Below are 21,306 nucleotides of genomic sequence, written 5' to 3' on the forward strand. Positions count from 1 at the left end.
CTTGGTCTAATATGTAACAAAGATATGATTGACAAGTGTTAAACGTAAGAATAATCTACATTTTGATAACGTTATCAAAGTCTTTATTTTTAAACAACACTGATCTATATTTGCTGTGTATGATTGAACGACCTGTTTTATATGATCATGATGCATATAGGTTACCATATTGTCTGTTTATCCACTTTGTTGATTAACGATGTTTATTTGGATGTAAATATCAATCTAAGCAATGTGGCGGTTGTACAAAAAATAGATCCCAGATTTTTAGGTGTTACAATGGATTCCGGCGGTATCAAACATCACTGGAACAACTACAGCTTTACATCTCCCAAACTCTTAACGTTAGCTCGTGGTTTAACGCCGTGCATTATAAGGGTTGGTGGAACAGATGCTGATTACGTCATCTTTACGAGAAATAACACCGAACAATCATCAAGCAAGCAGAATTATGGCGATCATTACAACTTTACTATGTCTGCCGGTGACTGGGATAAAATTAACATCTTCGCAAATAGCACTGGTTGGGATTTGATATTTGATCTGAACATAGCTCCACGCGTTAATGGTCAGTGGGATACGACCAACGCCATGGAACTGCTCAAGTATACAGCGGAAAAGGGATACAAATTGTATGGATTTGAATTGGGAAATGAACTAAACATTTCTCCACAGTTTCACGTCAATGCCCAACAATCTGCTGTGGATTTTCTTAGTTTGAGGAAGATACTGAAGTCTATTCCTAGCTTGTCGTCATCTCTCGTCATCGGACCTGATGTGGCTGGGTTAGTCGTGAGTTTTACGGACGAGTTTCTTGAAGCTGGTGGAGTAATCGCAGTAGATGTCGTTACGTTTCATCACTACTACATGGGTGGATCGGCAGCAACCGTTGATAAATTCAAAGATCCGTCGATACTCGATTCATTGGCACCACAGATTATAGAATCAGTAGCAGCGATTGGTAAAACCGCACCCGGTAAACCTGTGTGGCTGGGCGAAACATCCACAACATGGAGCGCCGGACCAGATAATATCGGCTCTGCATATGTGGCCAGTTTTATGTGGTTGGACAAATTGGGCGTCTGTGCTCGTTATGGTGTTAAGGGAGTCTTAAGGCAAACTTTTAGTGGCAACGGCGCATTGCTTGGTCCATCTGACTTTGATCCCAATACTGATTACTGGATATCTGTGTTGTACAAAAGGCTGGTTGGTGGTAACGTGTTTAACGTAACGCAGAGCTCAGATCGTAATATTAGAATGTACGCCCATTGTACAAAAATTCCCAGCACGATGGGGTATGAGAGAGGAAGTGTAACTGTTTATATCTTAAATCTCGGAAGTGACGCAGTAACTCTGGATATTACTGGTATTACTGACACCACACAACATCTATATCTGTTTTCACCTGGTGATGAAGAGGGTCTAACATCGCAGTATGCGAAACTCAATGGTAATCTGATACAGATGACGAGTGATGATCGGTTACCCCAACTTCCCTCTGTCCCCCATTCAGGATCAATAACTCTCGGTGGATATAACTTGGGGTTTATAGTTCTTCCTAATGCGAATAAAACTCAATGTATGTAGACAATGAAATCTTGTCTACTCGTATTCTATTTTTTAAAAGGAATAAAATGAAGTAAAAATATAATTGTACAATATATTATTCATTAAGGAAAAACAAAACGATCAACAAAGCTTGTGGTTGCATGATCACAGTAATAAGATCAGTCGGACGGGTTATCTTTCCTTGCCTCGTGGTTACATAATCACAGTAATAAGATCCCTCGGACGGGTTATCTTTCCTTGCCTTGTGGGGGTTTGTGGGATAAGATTAAGTAACTGAAATAATAAGTTAATATCTTAAAGATGCATTATGTAAGATTTAGATAACGAGCTGGTAGTTATGGCTAAAATAATTTAAAAATAATCAAAAATGAATATACTGACAATTTCTGAGCTAGAGAGTATAGTTATTGGCTTGTAATGTGAATGCATATCTAAATAATAATTTAAATTACACCCTAAAAGGGCGTTCAATAGGCTGATTGGTGTCTTACATAATATGTATCTTTAATAATTTACATGTATCTTTATGTTTTCGACGAGAAACCACTCTAAATGTTAAATAAAAGCTAGGGTTTTATTTAAACATGTCACTTCAGTAATTATTAACAATATATATCTATAACTTATATTTACTCCATGTGAATATACTGATTTAGAACATTTTACATTTTCAACGTCGGTAGGATTAAATAGTCTATGAGACTGTGAGACAATTCACAAACATATTTGACTGTCACTAGATAAAAACGACAAAAATAGAAAAGGCCCATACATTCACTTGTTTTTATTCATTCTATACTTAATAAAATCATGGTAATGCACGGACCTTTTCTATTTTTATCGTTTTCTCTTATCTTGTGACAATCATATAACAACTTTTCGTCTTCGAAGGAATTATCAGTGAGCAGAAATTCGACCGTGTATCTATTATCGTTCGTTACTTCAGTCAGTTATATATAGAAGGATATGTCTGACTTTCCATTTTTTCTGTCACTTCCGTAGCAATGATCATTGTGTTAAAATTATATTTGGAACGTGTTTAACGAGTTCTATCACATATGTGATAATGGCTAACACCAATATTGTCCTTTAATTACTGATTAGGGTTCTGGCAAATACCACCTAGTCAGACTGTTCGTAATGCCGAAATGTCAGTGTTGAAATTTGTCTGCAGAAATTTAATGGACCTGTGAAAAGGGTTAACCAATTTATGGCCGGCGATTATAGTTCCCAAAAATAAGGGTCCATCGGATAACCGTAAACACAGATATTTAATTTTATTTTGGGCCTTATTTAGTCAGATTGACGAAAGGCCCGGCGTGTTCGCCTTATATCTTTTAACAGGACTTCGATCGAGTAACGTATATGAATAGTTGGATCATTAGAAAACGATAGAGGTCTAAAATAAATGATTGAACGCGTGTACTTTTATAAGCCGTTATTGTGGCTATAAACAGTGCTAAATGTATGTTACTATATAACCTTTAAGGAATCTGATGTACTCGTTTGTATTAAAAACCTTTTAATGAAACCATAGTTAGGCATTGGCCTGATGGTATTGGGTACGAAATCTCTTTGGAGACACAAAAGCCTAATATTTATATTATTGGGGATTGTCCGTGAGTTGATCTGACCTATGGTATATGTTTGAAAGATGGTGGCGTAAAATAATCCGCCACGGTTCTCATGAAACGACGAATCTGATACATTTAAGTATTGGGAATTATGCATTTGAAATGTGCGTTCTGTTGTTATCTCTGTGGCGATCAAATAATATCATTGAGGATTGTCCGTGAGTTGATCTGACCTATGGTAAATGTTTGACACTGGTTGGGTTGGCTTCTCGTCCTCGAGAAGTCAAGATTATGAAATAGCCTCAATAGGCTTCTATACGTAACGACAAGTCGAGAAAATCTTCGACAAAATCAACCCGACAACCGAGAAAATTACCTAAAATAGTCACCTTCATTTTGTCGTTTTTTCGGGTCAGCTATGTCAGCAGTATTCTTGACTCATCGTGCCGCGACTTGTCAACTTCATAACCCGTCACGGCGACGAATTCGAATGGCCGCTAACATAGTGCGAAAGATATCACGACATCAATATGGCAATATGTCTAAATATTGTGATTGTTGCGATGATTTTATCACTCTAAAGACTGTTTTGGCGAGTTAATTTTACTAACGCGCTATGTTGTATGTTGCCGTTTCCTTTTAAATGTGCACGTTTGGCAACATATTCCATTATCACCGTGCGCTAAATCGACATAATTATACTATATCGAAAAGGAATGCTTCAGAATAAAAATATCTTAACGCAAACGTGCACATTTAGAACGAAATAACGGCACACATGATGCATTGATTCCATTAACTCAGCAAAAACGACCTTTTCAGGGTTAAAATCATTTCAACAATTACAATATCTTGGCATATCACCATATTAATATCGCGGTATAATTGACCCCTATAAGCTTCCATAGCTAACATCCACCATTCAGACGCCACCATCGCTGTTTATCTTGTTCTGATCCATCAAGTACACGTGACAGGATTTTATTATTTGGGGTATTAAAAAGCTAATAACATAAAACTGCATTATAAAGTGTTTTAATTTCCGGCACACTATCTTCATACTATTTTAATTTACTGTTTCATTTTAAGGGGGTCTCTAGGACATTTTTAAGTAGCTATGACCCATTTTATATTCTATTGTTAGAATATAGTGAAACTTCTCCTTTAAAGGAGAGCCGGGGGTAAGATATTTCTGACTTTTAGATATAAGTGGACAGTCTAAACACAACATGAAATACGACTGGAAAATCAGTAAAATTAACACACGGACACACGCGAGAAATGTCCTCGATTGTATACAAAAGACACCATATGCTAGTCTTTCTTGAACACCCGATGCCACTTGAGATATAGTATTGATTGGTGTTGTACAAGAAGGAGAGGGTATGCTTTTTGGGGCGTTCACATAGCTAACCGTTTTTATTGGGTTTTTTTTGTTTGTATACTTCACTTGGGTTGATACTTGTTGCAAATTTTATAGTTTATCTTATGGGTTTTGTTTATAAGATACAAATTCCACTTCATCGGATTTGAGAGGGTTGGGTAGTCGAATGGTTAACGCGTGCGCGTTGGATCATAAGGTCTGTTGTTGAGTAAAGTGGCGTGGCGACAAGGGGTAGGGTCGCCCGTACAACCTCGTGGGTTTTCTCCGGGTCCTCTAGTGGAGTCATGGTGACGACAGACGTCTAGTCTTACGGTTGGGATCACATCCCGAGAACACTGTGTATAACACTAGCAACATGTTAAAGATAGTTGAAAATCGAAAGGAGAGTAGGTCGCAGCACCACTGTCAATGCCCGGTGTTATTAATCGAGGTAGTGCAGAGAAGTAAACCCCATTTTATTTCATCGGACTTAATTATTAGCCGTACTTGTTGATTTAGCTACGGAAAGGTCAACCAATAATCTGACCGGGGATATTCAGACGGCGACTAGTTGTCCGCAGATTGGCCAAATTAAATATTTAAAGATAAACGTCTGTAAATCTTGTCACTGACCAGTGTAATTATCAATTGGTCAGTCTGATGTCCAGATTCTTATTAACTGGAATTAAGGCAGATGCCTGACCAATATGTCAAGTTTAAATGTGAGATGTTCCACAATAGTTGAAATGTTATAGTCCACAACAGTGGATATGACATTTCTACCGGTAAAACTGGATTGGCATTCTTATTTTTAAAACTGGTACTGTGTTAAACATTAATTTATGTATCAGATCGCGTGTGTATTAACAAAATATTTACGTTATTCTAATAGAAGACCAATTATCCGTCCATTAACTGTAATGAAATTCTTGAGAAAATTGGAAAAAATACCCCCCCCCCCACCCACTGTATGCTGCCGATCTACAAATTGCTGTGAGATATGTGGACATTTTCCCAACTTTTGTGTACAATCTTTAATTAGAGAATATTATTCTTAAACTACTAGTAGGATCCCCGGAAGCACATAAAACAGATTTTAATTTAATGTAGCGCAATATAAATGACATATACAAAAAACATCATTTACTGATGCCCTCTGCTCAGAAAACTATACGCTGGATTGCTCTGTGAAGAACTTATGGACAATACTTTCTGAAAACAACTAAGCGTGACTGATTGGAATCACATGAAGACCACTAATTGAAGTCTTTTGGGTCATTTGGACATGAACATATCTGCCTGAATTCATCTGAGCATCTCAGACTGAAATCATTTTGGACTGAAATCATCTGTCTGAGCATCTCGTACTGAAATAATTTTGGACTGAAATCATCTATCTGAGCATCTCGGACTGAAATCATGTGAACATTTTGGACTGAAATCATCAGAGCATCCCGGACCGAAATCATTTGGACATCTTGGACTGAAATCATCTGTCTGAGCATCTCGGACTGAAATCTTCTGAATATTTTGGACTGAAACCATCTGACTGAGCATCTCGGACTGAAATCATCTGAATATTTTGGACTGAAATCACGTGTCCATGTCATATCTGAATGAAGACCGTTGAAAATATGTGATGTGTTTACAATACATGTAGATAAAAGGACTTAACATTTACCTGCGTCAACATTATATTTATTTCTCGTATCGATTGTTCGTGTTGTGTGCTATTTGTTTTAATATTCTATAAGGAGCTTAAATCAAGTATGTTATTAGACAGACTATTATATACTGATACCTGAACAACACGCCAAGAACATGTCACAGTCGGATTAGGGTTGTAACATACTTTAATCAAAATAATAACCCTTCAACCGGCTAACTCTTAGAAAAACACAAAATCCCGTGAAAATTATACAGATATTTATTAATTGATGTACATGTGAAACGTACTCTTCAAAAAAAAAGTAGGGGGTATTCAGAAATAATACAAAACTACGGAAATGCATTGCTGTTTTTATTAGAGGTAAACCAGTGTATGTTAATAACCGGCCAATTGCCTACATATAAACAGTTCATATGGGCGGCTTATCTGACGGCCCCATTTCACCCGCAAAGAGATACACCGTCAAATGTGAAAATGGACGTTTTTGATTTTTGTCTTAATTATGAGTAATTTTTCCACCAATCCTCAAACATTCAGCAATTCGCCGTGGCATGCTCCTAATCAACCGTCCAATCACGATTTGGGGCAATCTGACCCACTCCTCTTGCAGTGCCACGGCCAATTCTTGCAGTGTTGTCGGTTGACGTTGACGTCAACGAACACGTCTCCCGATCAAATTAAACTTAACACACTAAAGCACAGATACGCCAAACAGTAAATCTTATGCAAGAACCGATAGGAAAGCAAACATGGATAGGATAAACCAGCAAACTGCAGTTTTCATCAACCCTTCCTTGAAGTGTCAAATTTGACAATGAACCTCTCCCACGTGTATGGCGCTATTGCGTGTCGAATGTGCAGCTCAATGGTTCTGTTGGGGCGATAAGTTCTTCATCTGTGAAAATACTCTCAGAGCATGTCAAGTGTCCATGACTATTTTTCATATCACAACACATTCAAGAAATTATTTTATTTAAAATTCTTCTATCTTCGTTCGTTGTCCCTTACCACAATATGTAATTCTAATATACATCAGTACGATAATTTGTTGGTTGTATCATACCATAATTTCTTGATAACGCCAATGCTATTTGACTCTCGCAGCCAGCAAACAATATTAGGTTAATCTTAGTGATTGTAGGCCGAAATATTAGTGGTGGGAGGGGGGCTGACAAGCCCTACTTTCACACGAAATGGTGTTTTCTGCGCCAACCGGCAAAACGAAGACGGGCATATTATGCCATACAGGGTAGCACAAGGCGAGCACGTAAAACATCATTTGATAGTTGGAATTCGCTGCTCGTGCACAATTGGTTACTGCATTAAGTAGGACGTTAAACCCTATTACATATATTTTAGTGGTTGTGTCTGAGTTGCCAAGTGTTTGTCTAATTAGTGATAAATCAGGTCAAACAGTCTGTCTATAATTGATAGAATGGCCACAGTGGGTCAGAATAGTTAATTCCTAAACACGAACTAGATATTCCTTGGGGACATGCTTAATTTTATTTGAATTGTTGTAGTTCTTAACGAGTGAATTATTAGTAAAATATTAGTGGGTGGCTATATAATATTAGTGTGTTATAGGGCTATATAATATTAGTGTGTTAGGGGTAAAATAATACTAGGGTGTTTTGCGGTTATACAATATTAGGCTGTTTTGCGGTTATATAATATTAGTGTGTTTTGGGGTAATATAATGTTAATGGGTTTGGGTTATGTAATGTTAGTGTGTTTTGGTGTTTGTCCTCCCGCTGCTCATATACCCAAACACCCACCTCTCTGCCCTCCCCGTACCCCCCCCCCTCTCTCTCTCTCTCTTTGTCTCTGTCTCTGTCTCTATCTCTCTCTTTTGTCTGCGCACATAAATCATACAATCATACAGTGGTACGTGGTGCCACGTCTTCCTTAATCTAAATATATAGTCGTTCTCATCTGTAAAAAATAACCAGTTGTTTAGTTTTCAAATCAATCTCAAAAGAAAAAAATTGAACAATTTAAAATTAGTTTTGTAAATTGCCTACCATGTGTAGATGCCATGTGAAGAAGGAAAACATGTTTGTGGATTTCCTTAATAAATTACTATCAACCAATAGCGTGATCCTTGAAGGAAAGATGATAATGAAAATTGCCAAATTTCTTGAAACAGTCTACAGGATGGCATGTTTTTCAACTTCAAATTCAATTAACTTAATAGAAAGGAAATGTTTACTAAATCCGTTATTACTTCAAAATCGTGTTCCTTGTTTTCAAGAGATGGATTCGACCACGGGTATTATATGTATTTGCCTCCCAGTTATCTATTTACTCGGAAGTAACTAGTCTTGGTTACTCCAGCCCCCTCTTCTACTGCAACACGTATTGGGGCGGCGGAGATAGCTCAAGCTAGTATGATCAAGGTAGTTCTATCAAGCACCGATGGTATCACGTTTCTACAATGGGATATGGGAAGCTTTTACACGGAAATTGCGTTGGGTGGTCGAGAGGTCTACGTCTGTCATTGTCAAGTGGCATGGTTTCGATCCCACGCTAGTGCGTGACAAGGAGTATGGTCTCATGCGGTTACCTCACGGGTCTTCCGGTTACCTCATATTGCTAATAACCCTATTGAATTGTTTGCTTGTTTGTTTTTTTTCTGAGTATGATGTCTTGTCCGTGTATTTGTTTTTTGTGTAAATTTTGTGTGGTGCAGTCCCCCTGCACTTACTATAAGATAATTCAGGAAGTGGAAGGGTTTCGATCCCACGCTTCTTCGTGACAAGGAGTATGGTCGAATGCCCAACATCGTGGGTTTGTACGGGTCTTGCGGTTGCGTCACACTGCTAATGACCCTATCAGAGAATTAAGGAAATAAAATTGTACCATAAGTTTGTTTCGAAATGACATGTAGGAGTTCACCCGGGTCTATGTGGCGTTTCTAATCTCATAATTTCTTTTTGCTAGCCTGGAGGTCGGGTGTTCGATCCCTGCATTGGCCGAGAAAGTTCGTCCAGATTTTCCGGCGTGGTTCCCCCCTTGTCAGTGATGCAGGACGGAGGGCCTGACAAGGACAGCTGTCTAGCATTTCGGACGTAAAAGATCCATTGACAGTTGGAATTCGATATAAGAGTAGGCCGTAGTGCCGCTGTCCGGGCAAAATTTCCCTCATAGCACACTGTATGGCGTATGCCCGTCTTCATTAGCCCAGTTCGGAGCAGAACAATAGGACGTTAAACCCCATTTCATTTCATAATTTCTTTGGCCGGCTGATTGAAATACACTACTCGGGGATGGTTATTATGATGTAGGGTTAATTGAACCACAACGTAACAACGATAAGCGTTCTATTGACTATTTTAATTGGTCAACAGGCCAACATTTTACCAATGGACACACCCACAATTGCCCACAACTGTATTCGTAACAATTGCTTATGGGCTGTGCATGCCCTTTACCACTACGCAGGAAATATGACATTAACCAAAAATGTACTGTCTGGCGATAACCCTTTAAGATTGCTTTAGGAAAGTTTTTTTGACGTAGTTATTATTCATTAATAACATGATATACATGTATATGCCCTGTGTATGCCCTTTACCACTACGTAGGAAATATGACATTAACCAAAACTGTACTGTCTGGCGATATCCCTTTAAGATTGCTTTAGGAAAGTTTTTTTGACGTAGTTATTATTCATTGATAACATGATATACATGTATATGTATATATTTTAATTTATCACTCTATCTATGAGGTGATCGAGTTATTTCATCGTGCATTATATACTTGTGTCGTTAAGTTGGCTTCACTGGGTTGCCCAAGGCTCTGTCTGAAGACATAAGACCCTACATTCCGACCTTTCCGTCCTCTCAGATAAATCTTAAAATCAGTCTCCACCAATCTAATTAATGTTCTAGACAAGATACTAGAGGCGGATTGAAAACATAGACAAAGGCGTGTTTTTGTAAATCCTCTAAAAAGCTGTGGATTCGACTTGTGTTAATTGCGTATAGAAACCACAATAGGCTAAGGAAATGGAATGGTTTTAAGGTTAGATTGATCGTTCATTTCCCAAACCACTGTGCACCCTGGCAGCAGGAATTCGAATGACCGTGCACCACAGTACAGGCACTATTGAACACGTAACCATATAACTACGCACCATCAGCAACGTAATGTGTTATATCAACTCGTGAGTTTGTGCCTAATGTCAGGTTCCCATTATCACGATTCGCGCTACGATTGAAATCGTGGTTTTAATCGTGGAGTAATCGTGGTGATCCTATGTATGGAAGCCGATAGTAGCAATCGTATTGATCGTATCGAAACATACTCGAACTTATCTGCACGTACCTGGGGCCTGTTTCTCGAAATCTTAACTAAAGATAAAATCCAGATTTAGTAGATACTTCAATTTTGATTGGCTAAGCACTAAAATCAATCTAATATTATCCAATCAAATTACTAAAATTTGGATTTGATCTTAGTTAAAATTTCGTGAAACAGGCCCCAGATCGTGGACTCAATAGAGACTTTTGCCAAGCCGAATTTTCACATCCGTATCACGTATCCGTATGTGATAAGTTGCGTCAAAGTAGTTTTAGAGTTTGGGCAGATTTTTCCGTCGCGTACGTATGCGTCGATGAGCTGAGCTTAGTTCTATTACAGCATTATGGCAGATATCTACCAAGATCACCATCAGTACTGGTCAAGTGCCCATTATATTATAGTCTACAATTTACCGGAGGGAATGAAGTTGCTCGACAGTCGCTGAGCTATTATAAAAAAAATAATAATGTCGAATCTTATTAAAAATCTTTGAGTTCGACTCGACTGTAATTTTTGGTTTCACTAATGTATCATTTCAGAAAGTTTATACCCTTTTACCACAGATAAAAGCTTTTTCAGATTTATATATTATATTAAAGGTATATTAATAAATAATGGTTTAAGAATAGAATAAGATTCGCTCTAAATTACAGGTCCGGTGTACACATTGGTGTCCACGTAAAAGAACCTTTGACAGTTGGAATTCGATATAAAAGTAAGCCGTAGTACCACTGTCCGGGTAAGATTTCCGTCATGGCACACTGTATAGTATGATGTCCATCTTCATTAGCCGGTAGTACGTTAACCCCCCCCCCCCTCCCCGAGCCACTGTTGGTAAGACGTTGGCTCGCTAGCCTGGAGGTCGCGTGTTCGATCCCTGCATTGGCCGAGAAAGTTCATAGGGATTTTCCGACGTGGTTCCCCCTCGTCAGTGTTTCAGAACGGAGTGCATGACAAGGACAACAGTCTAGTCATTAGGATGGGACGAAAAGTCGAGGATCCGTGTTAACAATGGCGTGCACGTACAAGATCCCTTGGCAGTTGGAATTCGTTATAAGAGTAGGCTATAGTGTCGCTACCCGGCTAGAATTTCCCTCATAGCCCGTCTTCATTTTCCCAGTAGGAGTAGAACAGTAGGACGTTAAACCCCATTTCATTTCACGTTAAATCCCATTTTATTTCTGGTTTCTAAAATACTGGCGAATGTTGAAGGTTGACATTAATTACATGTGAGTTATTCCATAAAGAGATTTGTAGTGTTTATTTAATATCACATAGTAATCTGTTATTAAGGAGTTCTGTGTTCGCTCTCTGATGCTGGGATAGCTGTTTAATGCTCCGATAATCTCGTGACATCGTTGTATACTCATTAGATGATTTCTCGTGGGGTTGGTTCAAGGACGAACCACTTATTCTTTGCGCGATAAGAAATTGTTTTCTGCTGTCCCGAGATTACTATGAAGATATTTAGCGTGAGCTGGATCAGTATGGACACCCCAATAATCATTTTATCATAATTAAGATATTACAGTCATACTTGTAAGAACTTGTCCGGTCAAAAAGTCAAAACAATTTTCATACATCTTATATCTCCAAAGCAAATGATATTTGGCTATTTTCAGAAAGCCGCTGACCGCCATTTGCATTTCTCGGAAATCATTTATATTTTTACTATCCAATCCATCCTAAGATGTCCTCAAATTAATTATCTAACATTTAATTTAAAAAAAGGGAACCAACAAATCTAATGGTGGATAATCTTCGGGTTTGAATCCAGTCGGATTGATAAGAAGTCCGTCAAAAGATTATTGCTAACACTAATAAGTGGCGACGTCATGTTTTGTGGAAATGTCCACATCTTTGTAAATACTGAACGGAATTGAGCCATTTTTGGACTTTTATTATTTGAAATGAAATGAAATGGGGTTTAACGTCCTACTGTTCTGCTCCGAACTGGGATAATGAAGACGGGCATACGCCATATATTGTGCTATAAGGGAATTTTGTCCAGACGGCGGCACTACGGTCTACTCTTATATCGAATTCCAACTGTCAAAGGGGACCCCCGCCGGAAAATCTGGATGACCTTTCTGGACCAATGCAAGGATCGAACACCTGACCTCCAGGCTAGCGAGTCAGCGTCTTACCCACTTAGCCACCGTGGCCCGCCTTATATTATTTAAAGAGATTCAATATTCAAAGCATATTAGTTTAACAATACATGATGTAAGATTTAGTTAGAGGGTTTGTCTTTCTTAATATAATAGTTCAAAAGTAGATAATATTGAACATTTATGTTAAATTACTTTCATTAATCAACATAAATAGTCTCAAGTTTTAAGTATTCTTGCTACGATAATAAATAAAGCCCCGCCTATCGATTTTAACGTAAAATTATCAAATAGCACTGTTGTTCTAATCCATTTAATGTCTTGGCCATCCGGTGATCTAGAGAGTTGATTAAAGGCTTGTCATGTAAATGAATATCTCAGTAATAATTTATATAGCATCAGTAATATAAGCCAGAAAAAATAGAGTAGACAAATTGAGTTGGTACATAATACATCTTAAAGATCGTGTGATCGAAACGTCTGTCATTGACCCAAGTGGCGTGGTTTCGGTTTCCCGCTTTTACGTGTAAGAAGTAGGGTCACTTGTCCAACCATGTCGGTTTTCTTCTGGGTCCTCCGGTTTCCCCCCATTGCTAGAGACCCCTACACACAATCAAATTATTGCCCCCCCCCCTCTCTCTCTCTCCCTCTTGCCTTTGGTCAAGTAAACTTTCTTCTCTTCTCTTTTACAGCAACTCAACATGGGACGATCCAACAGCTAATTGCTAGACTTCGTCTAAAGACAAGGATTTGTAATTAATGGAATGATTAGAGAAAATCTTGTGATTGATTACAGTATAATTATTTATTTTTAGGATAAACTCCTGGCTTTTCTTAACGACATAATAATTATACACCCTGGACTAGCTGACATTCTGTAAATACAATATCATTAATACCGGTTTTCATCTAACACGGAACAGCGTTCGTATACAGTACAATTATACTTTTTTTATAGACCGTGTTTGGAATATATCTATTTGTTTCTGCGCTAAAGTTTCTAACACGGATCATATATTATTGTAATTCTCGACTGAAACAGCGCAGATAGATACATTATACTTGCACATACCATATATACTTATAAACATTTGCTTCTGAGCTAACGTTTTCTATCTTTGAATAGTTCTGCGTGTTATACCTTTGTATTTGTTTAATAATAATAATAATAATAATGAAGTTTTATATAGCGTCTTCTCCATGTTGACACATGCTCAAAACGCTTTTTGTAATGGCTCTACTGGTAAAACTGTTGAAACAGGAAAGTCTTTAGTGCGGATTTAAATTGATTAAAAGTTTGTTGATTCTTGATCTGTTGTGGAAGTTCGTTCCATAATCTAGGACCAGCTGAACTGAAAGACCTATACCCATATGACTTCAAATTATATCTTGGAACAACTAGTGACTGTTTATTTTGAGAGCGAAGTGATCTAATAGGGTTGTAGTCATATAAGAGTTCAGATAAGTATTGATGAGCTGCATTATTGCGACATTTATACACTAATGTTAGTATTTTGTATTTGACTCGCGCCTCAGCAGGTAACCAATGTAAAGAAGCCAGCACATTCTGGATGTGATCAAACTTATGTGTCCTTGTTACTATTCGGGCTGCAGTATTAAGAACCTTTTGGATCTTGGCTAGAAATGCTTGTGGGATTCCATAGAGTAAACTCTTACAATAATCAATCCTTGATAACATAGTTTATTAGTTTTATGTTTATAACCCAATATTTATATCGTTAAGCGGGTGGGGGAGATATTTGGGGCTGCATGGAACATGCTATAGAGTCAATTGTGGTATTTCTCATCGATGGTATATGATTAACACTGATTTTAACGTTGAAAACCGCATTGTAACCGCTCAAGGGGCGTAAAATCGCTAAACCCGATACGCTAATGACGACATTGTGCCACCTTCTCACCTGACCCCTTCTAACTAGATGTAATTCATGTATCGGTTTTAACAATGTTGTGTAACTAGAGTTCTAGCTTGTGACGGTTTTAGCAAGTTATTGTAACTAGATTTCCTGAGCATGACTCTTTTATCAAGTTCTCATAACTAGACATACTTCATGTATCGGTTTTAATAATTTCTTGTAACTAGATTTCTAGCGTGTGACTGTTTTAGCAAGTTATTGTAACTAGATTTCCCAAACATGGCTCTTTTATCAAATTCTCATAACCAGTCATACTTCATGTATCGGTTTTAATAATTTCTTGTTACTAGATTTCCTGCATGTGACTGTTTTTTCAGGTTTTTGTTTTAGCAAGTTCTTGTAACTAATCTCTGCATGTGGCTGTTTTAGCACGTTCTCATAACTAGATTTATTTCATGTGGCTGTTTTAGCACGTTCTCATAACTAGATTTATTTCACGTATCGGCTATTGCTATGTCCTGTAACTAGACTTCCTGCGGGTGAATGTTTCAGCAAGTTCTCATAGCTAGATTTATTTCATGTATCGGTTTTAGCAATTTCTTGTAGCTAGATTTACTGCATGTAACCGATTCAGCATGAATCGGTTTTCAAAGCGAACTTGATTGCTGAGATGGAAATCAAATAAATCTCTGAGCACAGGAATCACGAAATCGTGTCTGTATAATTATTTCATTTTAGAATTCATTCGTAGACTTAATAATCCTGTTCTGTGTTAGAAATACATGAGTACTAGGAAAGTAAATGATATGTATTTTGATGGTGGATTGTGTATCGTAATTGTAGCTGTAACAACGAATAATTTCTTTGTTGGCTGAAATCGTCGATGATCTAAAGGATGTTACTGGGACCGTAACAAGTTAGAGCAGACAGTGACAACATTAAATATTTAACGTGTTGGTCTAATTATTGTTTTTAGTTGATCCAGAGAACAATTTAAACCTTCGCCAATCTATTTATAGAATATCTTAGATGACTCAACTGAACTTATTGTCGCAATGTTTAACACTGGAGTCAGAATTGACGTGTCGTGTAGCCTGCTAAAGTGACGTCCTTGCCCATATAGATTCCTTTGATCAAGCGTAGCAAACGGTCAATCCCCATCAATATTTTTATCAGATGATTGGGACATGTTGGTTATAAAGCTTAAGATGGTCGGAATCTTTAAATAAATCTTATAGGCCAAGAAATGCCATTATGGCAATGTCTTGACTATGTTCGGGTGATGGGCTTTTCTCTGTCCGTCTGTCCGTTAGCCAAATAACAATAAATTATGTAGAATATCTAGATTGAGCTCCATTATGACCTTTTCCTGTTAAAGCTAAGCTAGAATAAGCAATTTCATTGACGTCACTGATTTGGAGCAGTGGTTCTCAACTTTATTTTGCCAACGGCACACATGAAAAAATAGCGGCACACCTGGCTAAATATATATGAAAAATATTTGAATTTTGCAAAACGAAAACATGGCAAGTCAAACGGCATACAAGGTGAACCGTAGACAGAAACTACAGAGATATATAGGATGACTCAAACCAAATAAAGAAAAATACTCAATTGGGATCATGTGATTCAAAATTCCGAGGCACACTGGTTGAAAATCACTGATTTGGGGTGATGCAACTTATCACGTCGATACCTAAGTTCACTAATGGGAAATGTCGTGGGATATCAGACTCGTCATTGGCTTGTTAACGTGGTAGTGGGTCCGGTTTTAGGAATTATAGTCCGATTTCAGATTAACTTGAATGGGCAGTGTGTGATCTGTAATTCTGTACATGATTATCTCCCTTGGTATGCGATGCTGCAGACATGTATAGTCAAACAGAATAAGTTTTATAAATGAAATGAAATGAAATGAAATGGGGTTTAACGCCCTACTGTTCTGCTTTGACTGGGCTAACGAGGAAGGTCATACGCCATACAGTATGCTATGTGGGAAATTTTGCCCGGACAACGGCGCTACGGCCTACTCTTATATCTAATTCCAATCGCCAAGGGATCTTTTACTTGCACGCCAATGTGTACACGGAACCTCGGTTTTTCGTCCCATCCGAAAGACTAGCACAGTCATTCTCGATCAACACCGGAAGAGGACCCGCTACCTCCAGACAAGCGATCCTTGCTGTATTTCATGTGGAGGTATTCCAGCAGCCAAACAAACTGGAACCTGGAATGATCCGACTTAAAGCGAATTAAAATCAAATTGAGGGGGGCGGGGGTGTTCCTGTCGTGTCAAGTATGGCAAACCAAGAAACTTCGAGAGTTTTCCAGCCAAATTGTGACTTACGGTCGATTAATAAACTTTGTCTAATCGCGATGACTAACTGAGACAGCGTATGTAACTCGATAGTGCACATACAAGATTCCTTGGTTGTTGGAATTTGAAGATGTTTAGACGGAAACGCCCTTATTTGGGTAAAGGTCAGTGCAATTTCTAATGTAACTTAAACTACACAAAATTGATAAGTGGTATGAGGTGTTCGAGAAGTGATCATGGCTTTAGAGAGAAAGAGAGAAATAGGGTTTAACGTTCACTCAAAACAAACTAGGTCATTCCGGGACCAACATATGGTTTAATTTTATTTCAATAATTCGCTTGCGCGTAGGGGTCTTTAGCAGTGGGAGGAAACCGGAGGACCCGGAGAAAACCCATGAGGTTGGACAGGCGACCCTACTCCTCTAGAAATGGTACCTATAGTAATAGTAAGCACATAAAACAAACTCTTGGACACGACATATCACTCGCACAAGTAATAAATACCATAGAATTATATTCACAAATAATCAATTCAAAATTTAAAACGTAAATAACAAACTATATGTATCTTCTGTGAGTCCAATATTGAAACTACAACCGGAGAGTCAAAACCACGCCATTTGACTCAATGAAAGGCCTAATGATACAACGCGCACGCGCTATCCACTCCGTCAACCAACCCCCTTCGAAACAGTGGACTTAAAGGCTTTTACCCAAATCGAAACTGGACTGGAATGACCGATGGTCCGTCTTTTACCCAAATCGGAACGATCAGTCTTTACCCAAATCGAAAGGGTCCGGTGTTTTAAGTATAAATGGTGGGTTGGTATAACTCGGTCCGTTTATAAGATCAATACAGACTAGAGGTAAGTATGGGGCGTGCAGTGATTGATTCTGATGATAAATTTCAAGCATTAAATCATGTAATCTCTCGTCTTTACGTGCTGTTATAATTGATGACCAGTTTTTACGTTCAAATCAAATAAATTGTTGTCTGGGAGAAGGATTGTATTATTGTCTGGTGTTTTTATGGTAAATACCCATCTCGCTATTATTGGTAGGCTTTAAAGAATCGTTTAAGATAAAAATCTACGAGTTTTTATCGTATATTGTTCACGTAGTTTAAATGAAGTGGGTATTAACGTCTAGAAGACTTGATATGAGTCATTGTTGGATTTTCGCCATGTTCCATGACACGTTCCTGTGGTATGTAATCTAGTGCGTAGTAATTGTGTAATTGTTGTTATATAACTAACCATACAGTAACGTCTAGAAATGAATGGAATACTTGAATGTCGCTTAACCCCTTATGTTTCTACACTAACGAACGACTGGGGGAATCTCTTTGCCACTCAATGGAGGGGAGATATCAAGCGGGAATATACGGAGGATCTTTACCGGCAAATATGTTAACGTTCGTCCACTAGCTAGGCACCCCAATCGCTTCCCCCAAATGCGAATCCTGAGCTGTTATTGTTGTTTATTACAAATTTAACGTCCAATACATATTAAATGATATTATGGACACGATTTAAATAAAATTATATGCATATGAAGGGGTAATAAAAAACAAATTAAAAAAAACACCCCCCCCCCCCCCCCCAAAAAAAAAAAACAACCCAACAAAAAACAAACCCACACACACAAAAAAAAGTCAGATTGAAAAAAATGGTGGTAAAATTCGATGTCGTGAGAAGGGAGGGCGTGTCATCTTCTACCTTCGTCATAACAAAGTTAACACAGGAGGTTAAGGTGGTTGATGTCTGGTATCATCAATGCGGGTAAAACAAAAAACGTTGGGAAAAAAATCCGTTTGATTAATGGGGAGAAACGAAGTTCTCGCAGTAAAACCTCCATAGCTGGACCTGTGGATTATTTACAAATTAAATCTGTCCATAGGTTTAAACATTGCTGGTCCTTTAAAATAGTTCAGTTTTACGTTTGGAATTGTATATACTCCATTAAAAGATTGTTTATTAGATAAAAAAAAACGTCTAAAGGACTACAGAGTATATATAATTTTAAACCTAAAACTGAACTTTTTTAAACGACTGTTTTTCTGAGCTGTTGTATTTTTTCCCAATTTTCACATTCCATCTTCTGTGAACTGTCTTGATCAGGACTATGCCGTTGTTTAAACAAAAAAATAGTGACAACCGAAATTAAACACGAACCAAGTAATTGACTGGTCACTAGACAGCAGGCTTATTGGTTAACGCACCAAAAATATTCCTTAATACAACAGTGTAGAGTCCAGAAATATCATGACAATGAGTGTGTAAGCTATCTTCCAACTGTATATTAACCATTGATGTGGCGGAATATAGTCATGTTCATTTCATTTATTGACCGAATCCCAAGACTGGGGTCTGGAGGGTCATTTATTGAATAGTATATAAATCCATTAGCGGGATTAGTAAGGAGCTATTTTTAGATTTACATTAATCCCAAATTAAACAAAGAATACCAAATGGGACTCATGTTTAAAATCTAACCAATCAGCACGTGAGTTGGATGATGTATTTACCTTCTTAAATCACATTCAAATATTCCAAAATCAATATAACCAATCAGATTATCTTAAAACATTACTGCTGATATGACGGATAATCTACTTTCTTTTTATAACGGATTAGGAACTACAAATATCGTCTGACTTGATAGCCACATACTAGTTTGATTCTTATTTGATATTGGACGCGGCTATATTTATCGAGAGATTGTATCTATATACTTAAGGTAATCGGTTGTAGATTCGTTCCGGTAGTGGACATATATAGTAAGTTTCAAAATCTAGACAGGGAGTCACGGCGACCCAGTTAGTAAGGTACTGGCTCACCAACGTTCGACGCCTGCGTTGGCGGTGAAAATTCTTTGTCTTTTTCCAGTGTCGGGTTTTCATTGTTAATGGTGTTAGACGGAGGAGGGCCTGGGCTCACCAACGTTCGAAGCCTGCGTTAGCGGTGAAGGGTCTTTGGGTTTTCCGGTGTCGGGTTTCCATTGTTAGTGTTGTTGGACGGAGGGCCTGGGCTCACCAACGTTCGAAGCCTGCGCTGGCGGTGAAGGGTCTTTCGTTTTTTCCGGTGTCGGGTTTCCACTGTCAGTGGTGTTGGACGGAGGGCCTGGGCTCACCAACGTTCGAAGCCTGCGTTGGCGGTAAAGGGTCTTTGGGTTTTCGGTGGCGGGTTTCCATTGTTAGTGCTGTTGGACGGGGGGCCTGGGCTCACCAACGTTCGAAGCCTGCGTTGGCGGTGAAGGGTCTTTGGGTTTTCGGTGTCGGGTTTCCATTGTAAGTGCTGATGGACGGGGGGCCTGGGCTCACCAACGTTCGAAGCCTGCGTTGGCGGTGAAGGTTCTTTGGGTTTTCCGGTGATGGGTCTGGTCGTTCGGATGGAACGAATGATCGGGCTCCTGTGTAAACTTTGGCGTGTACGTAAATAATCCTTGGAATATGGATTAAAAGTAGACGCAAACTCTGCTGGAAATTCAAAAATTATCCCGATAGCACGCTGCATTACGTATGCCCGCATCTTCATTAGCACAGTTGGTGAAGAAACGCAAGACGTTAAACCCTATTTCATTATAGTCTAGTCCTGTCTAAATCTAGACATCCCCTCCATTTGGACTACTGTATCACCCATGTCTTAAATAGGTGTCTCACCCAAATGTTTACAGCTTTGGCAACCGATCGAAACATTATAAACTTTCGATTCGTTAGATGATGCTAGTGAAGGGTGTTATACACGACGTGGAGTATTCTTGTACTTTTGTTCGTTCGTCTCTGTCTGGTAACACCGTTCGTATGGAACTAAATGTCGAGACTTCAATTCCATGTTCCCGATACAGCACGGACGTGTCTTCCCGTTAGCCGTTATTGCTGTAGAAATCTCGATGAGTCAGATTTCCACCATGTTTAACACCTCTAAATATAGAAGTCGGTAAAAACACAAATTAATAGAAAATCAACTGATTTTAGCGATGAATTGATTCGGGTGAAATCTCAATTCTATTAATTTCTATTATGTAACTGTATTGACACGAAGAGTTAGTCTTCAACATTAAATCAGAAGAAATCGTGCTTAGTCGATCAATTCGCAAATCATTTTCGCCAATTTCTTTCAATCGTTAAAAACCCATTTTTCTGCAGATGACGATCAATCCATCATAATCATCTCCCGAGAAAAGAAATCAACTTTTTGATTCGCACATCTTGTGATTTTTTTGATTTTTTTTTATTGTTCTCTCTTTCTACGTCTTTAAATGCAGCCATCTTTAAAAAAACCAAGTCATTAATTTTCCGTCAGTAAAGTAAACATCAGAAACCTTCATTTAGTGGCGGAGTTCTTTTGTTCTTTTTATCTCAAAACTGGTTGAAAAACATCTCTTTATTACGTTTAAATAATGTTTAGGGCCAAGATTTGTGATGTATAAACGTTATCTGCTTTTCAATCAATAGCCAGCCTATGATAAATACAATACAAAAATTCGATCTTTTGTCGTCGACGCCAATAATTGACA

The 21,306-nt window shown here is 38.3% G+C and overlaps 1 protein-coding gene across 1 annotated transcript; it reads left to right on the forward strand.

The window, feature by feature from the left end:
• The first annotated feature begins 279 nt into the window (after nt 1–279).
• Nucleotides 280–13,395, forward strand: LOC130014268 (heparanase-like). The gene is made up of 2 exons (XM_056103246.1): nt 280–1,366; nt 13,391–13,395. Exons 1-2 carry the CDS (start codon nt 280–282, stop codon nt 13,393–13,395), a joined length of 1,092 nt encoding a protein of 363 aa, XP_055959221.1.
• The last annotated feature ends 7,911 nt before the right edge of the window (nt 13,396–21,306 follow it).

The sequence above is a fragment of the Patella vulgata genome, chromosome 9 (genome assembly GCF_932274485.2).
Source record: "Patella vulgata chromosome 9, xgPatVulg1.2, whole genome shotgun sequence".
Taxonomy (NCBI): domain Eukaryota; kingdom Metazoa; phylum Mollusca; class Gastropoda; family Patellidae; genus Patella; species Patella vulgata.

What these genes read in the sequence shown, in the direction of transcription:
- LOC130014268 (XM_056103246.1), top strand. Translation starts at nt 280, where the DNA reads ATGGATTCCGGCGGTATCAAACATCACTGGAACAACTACAGCTTTACA.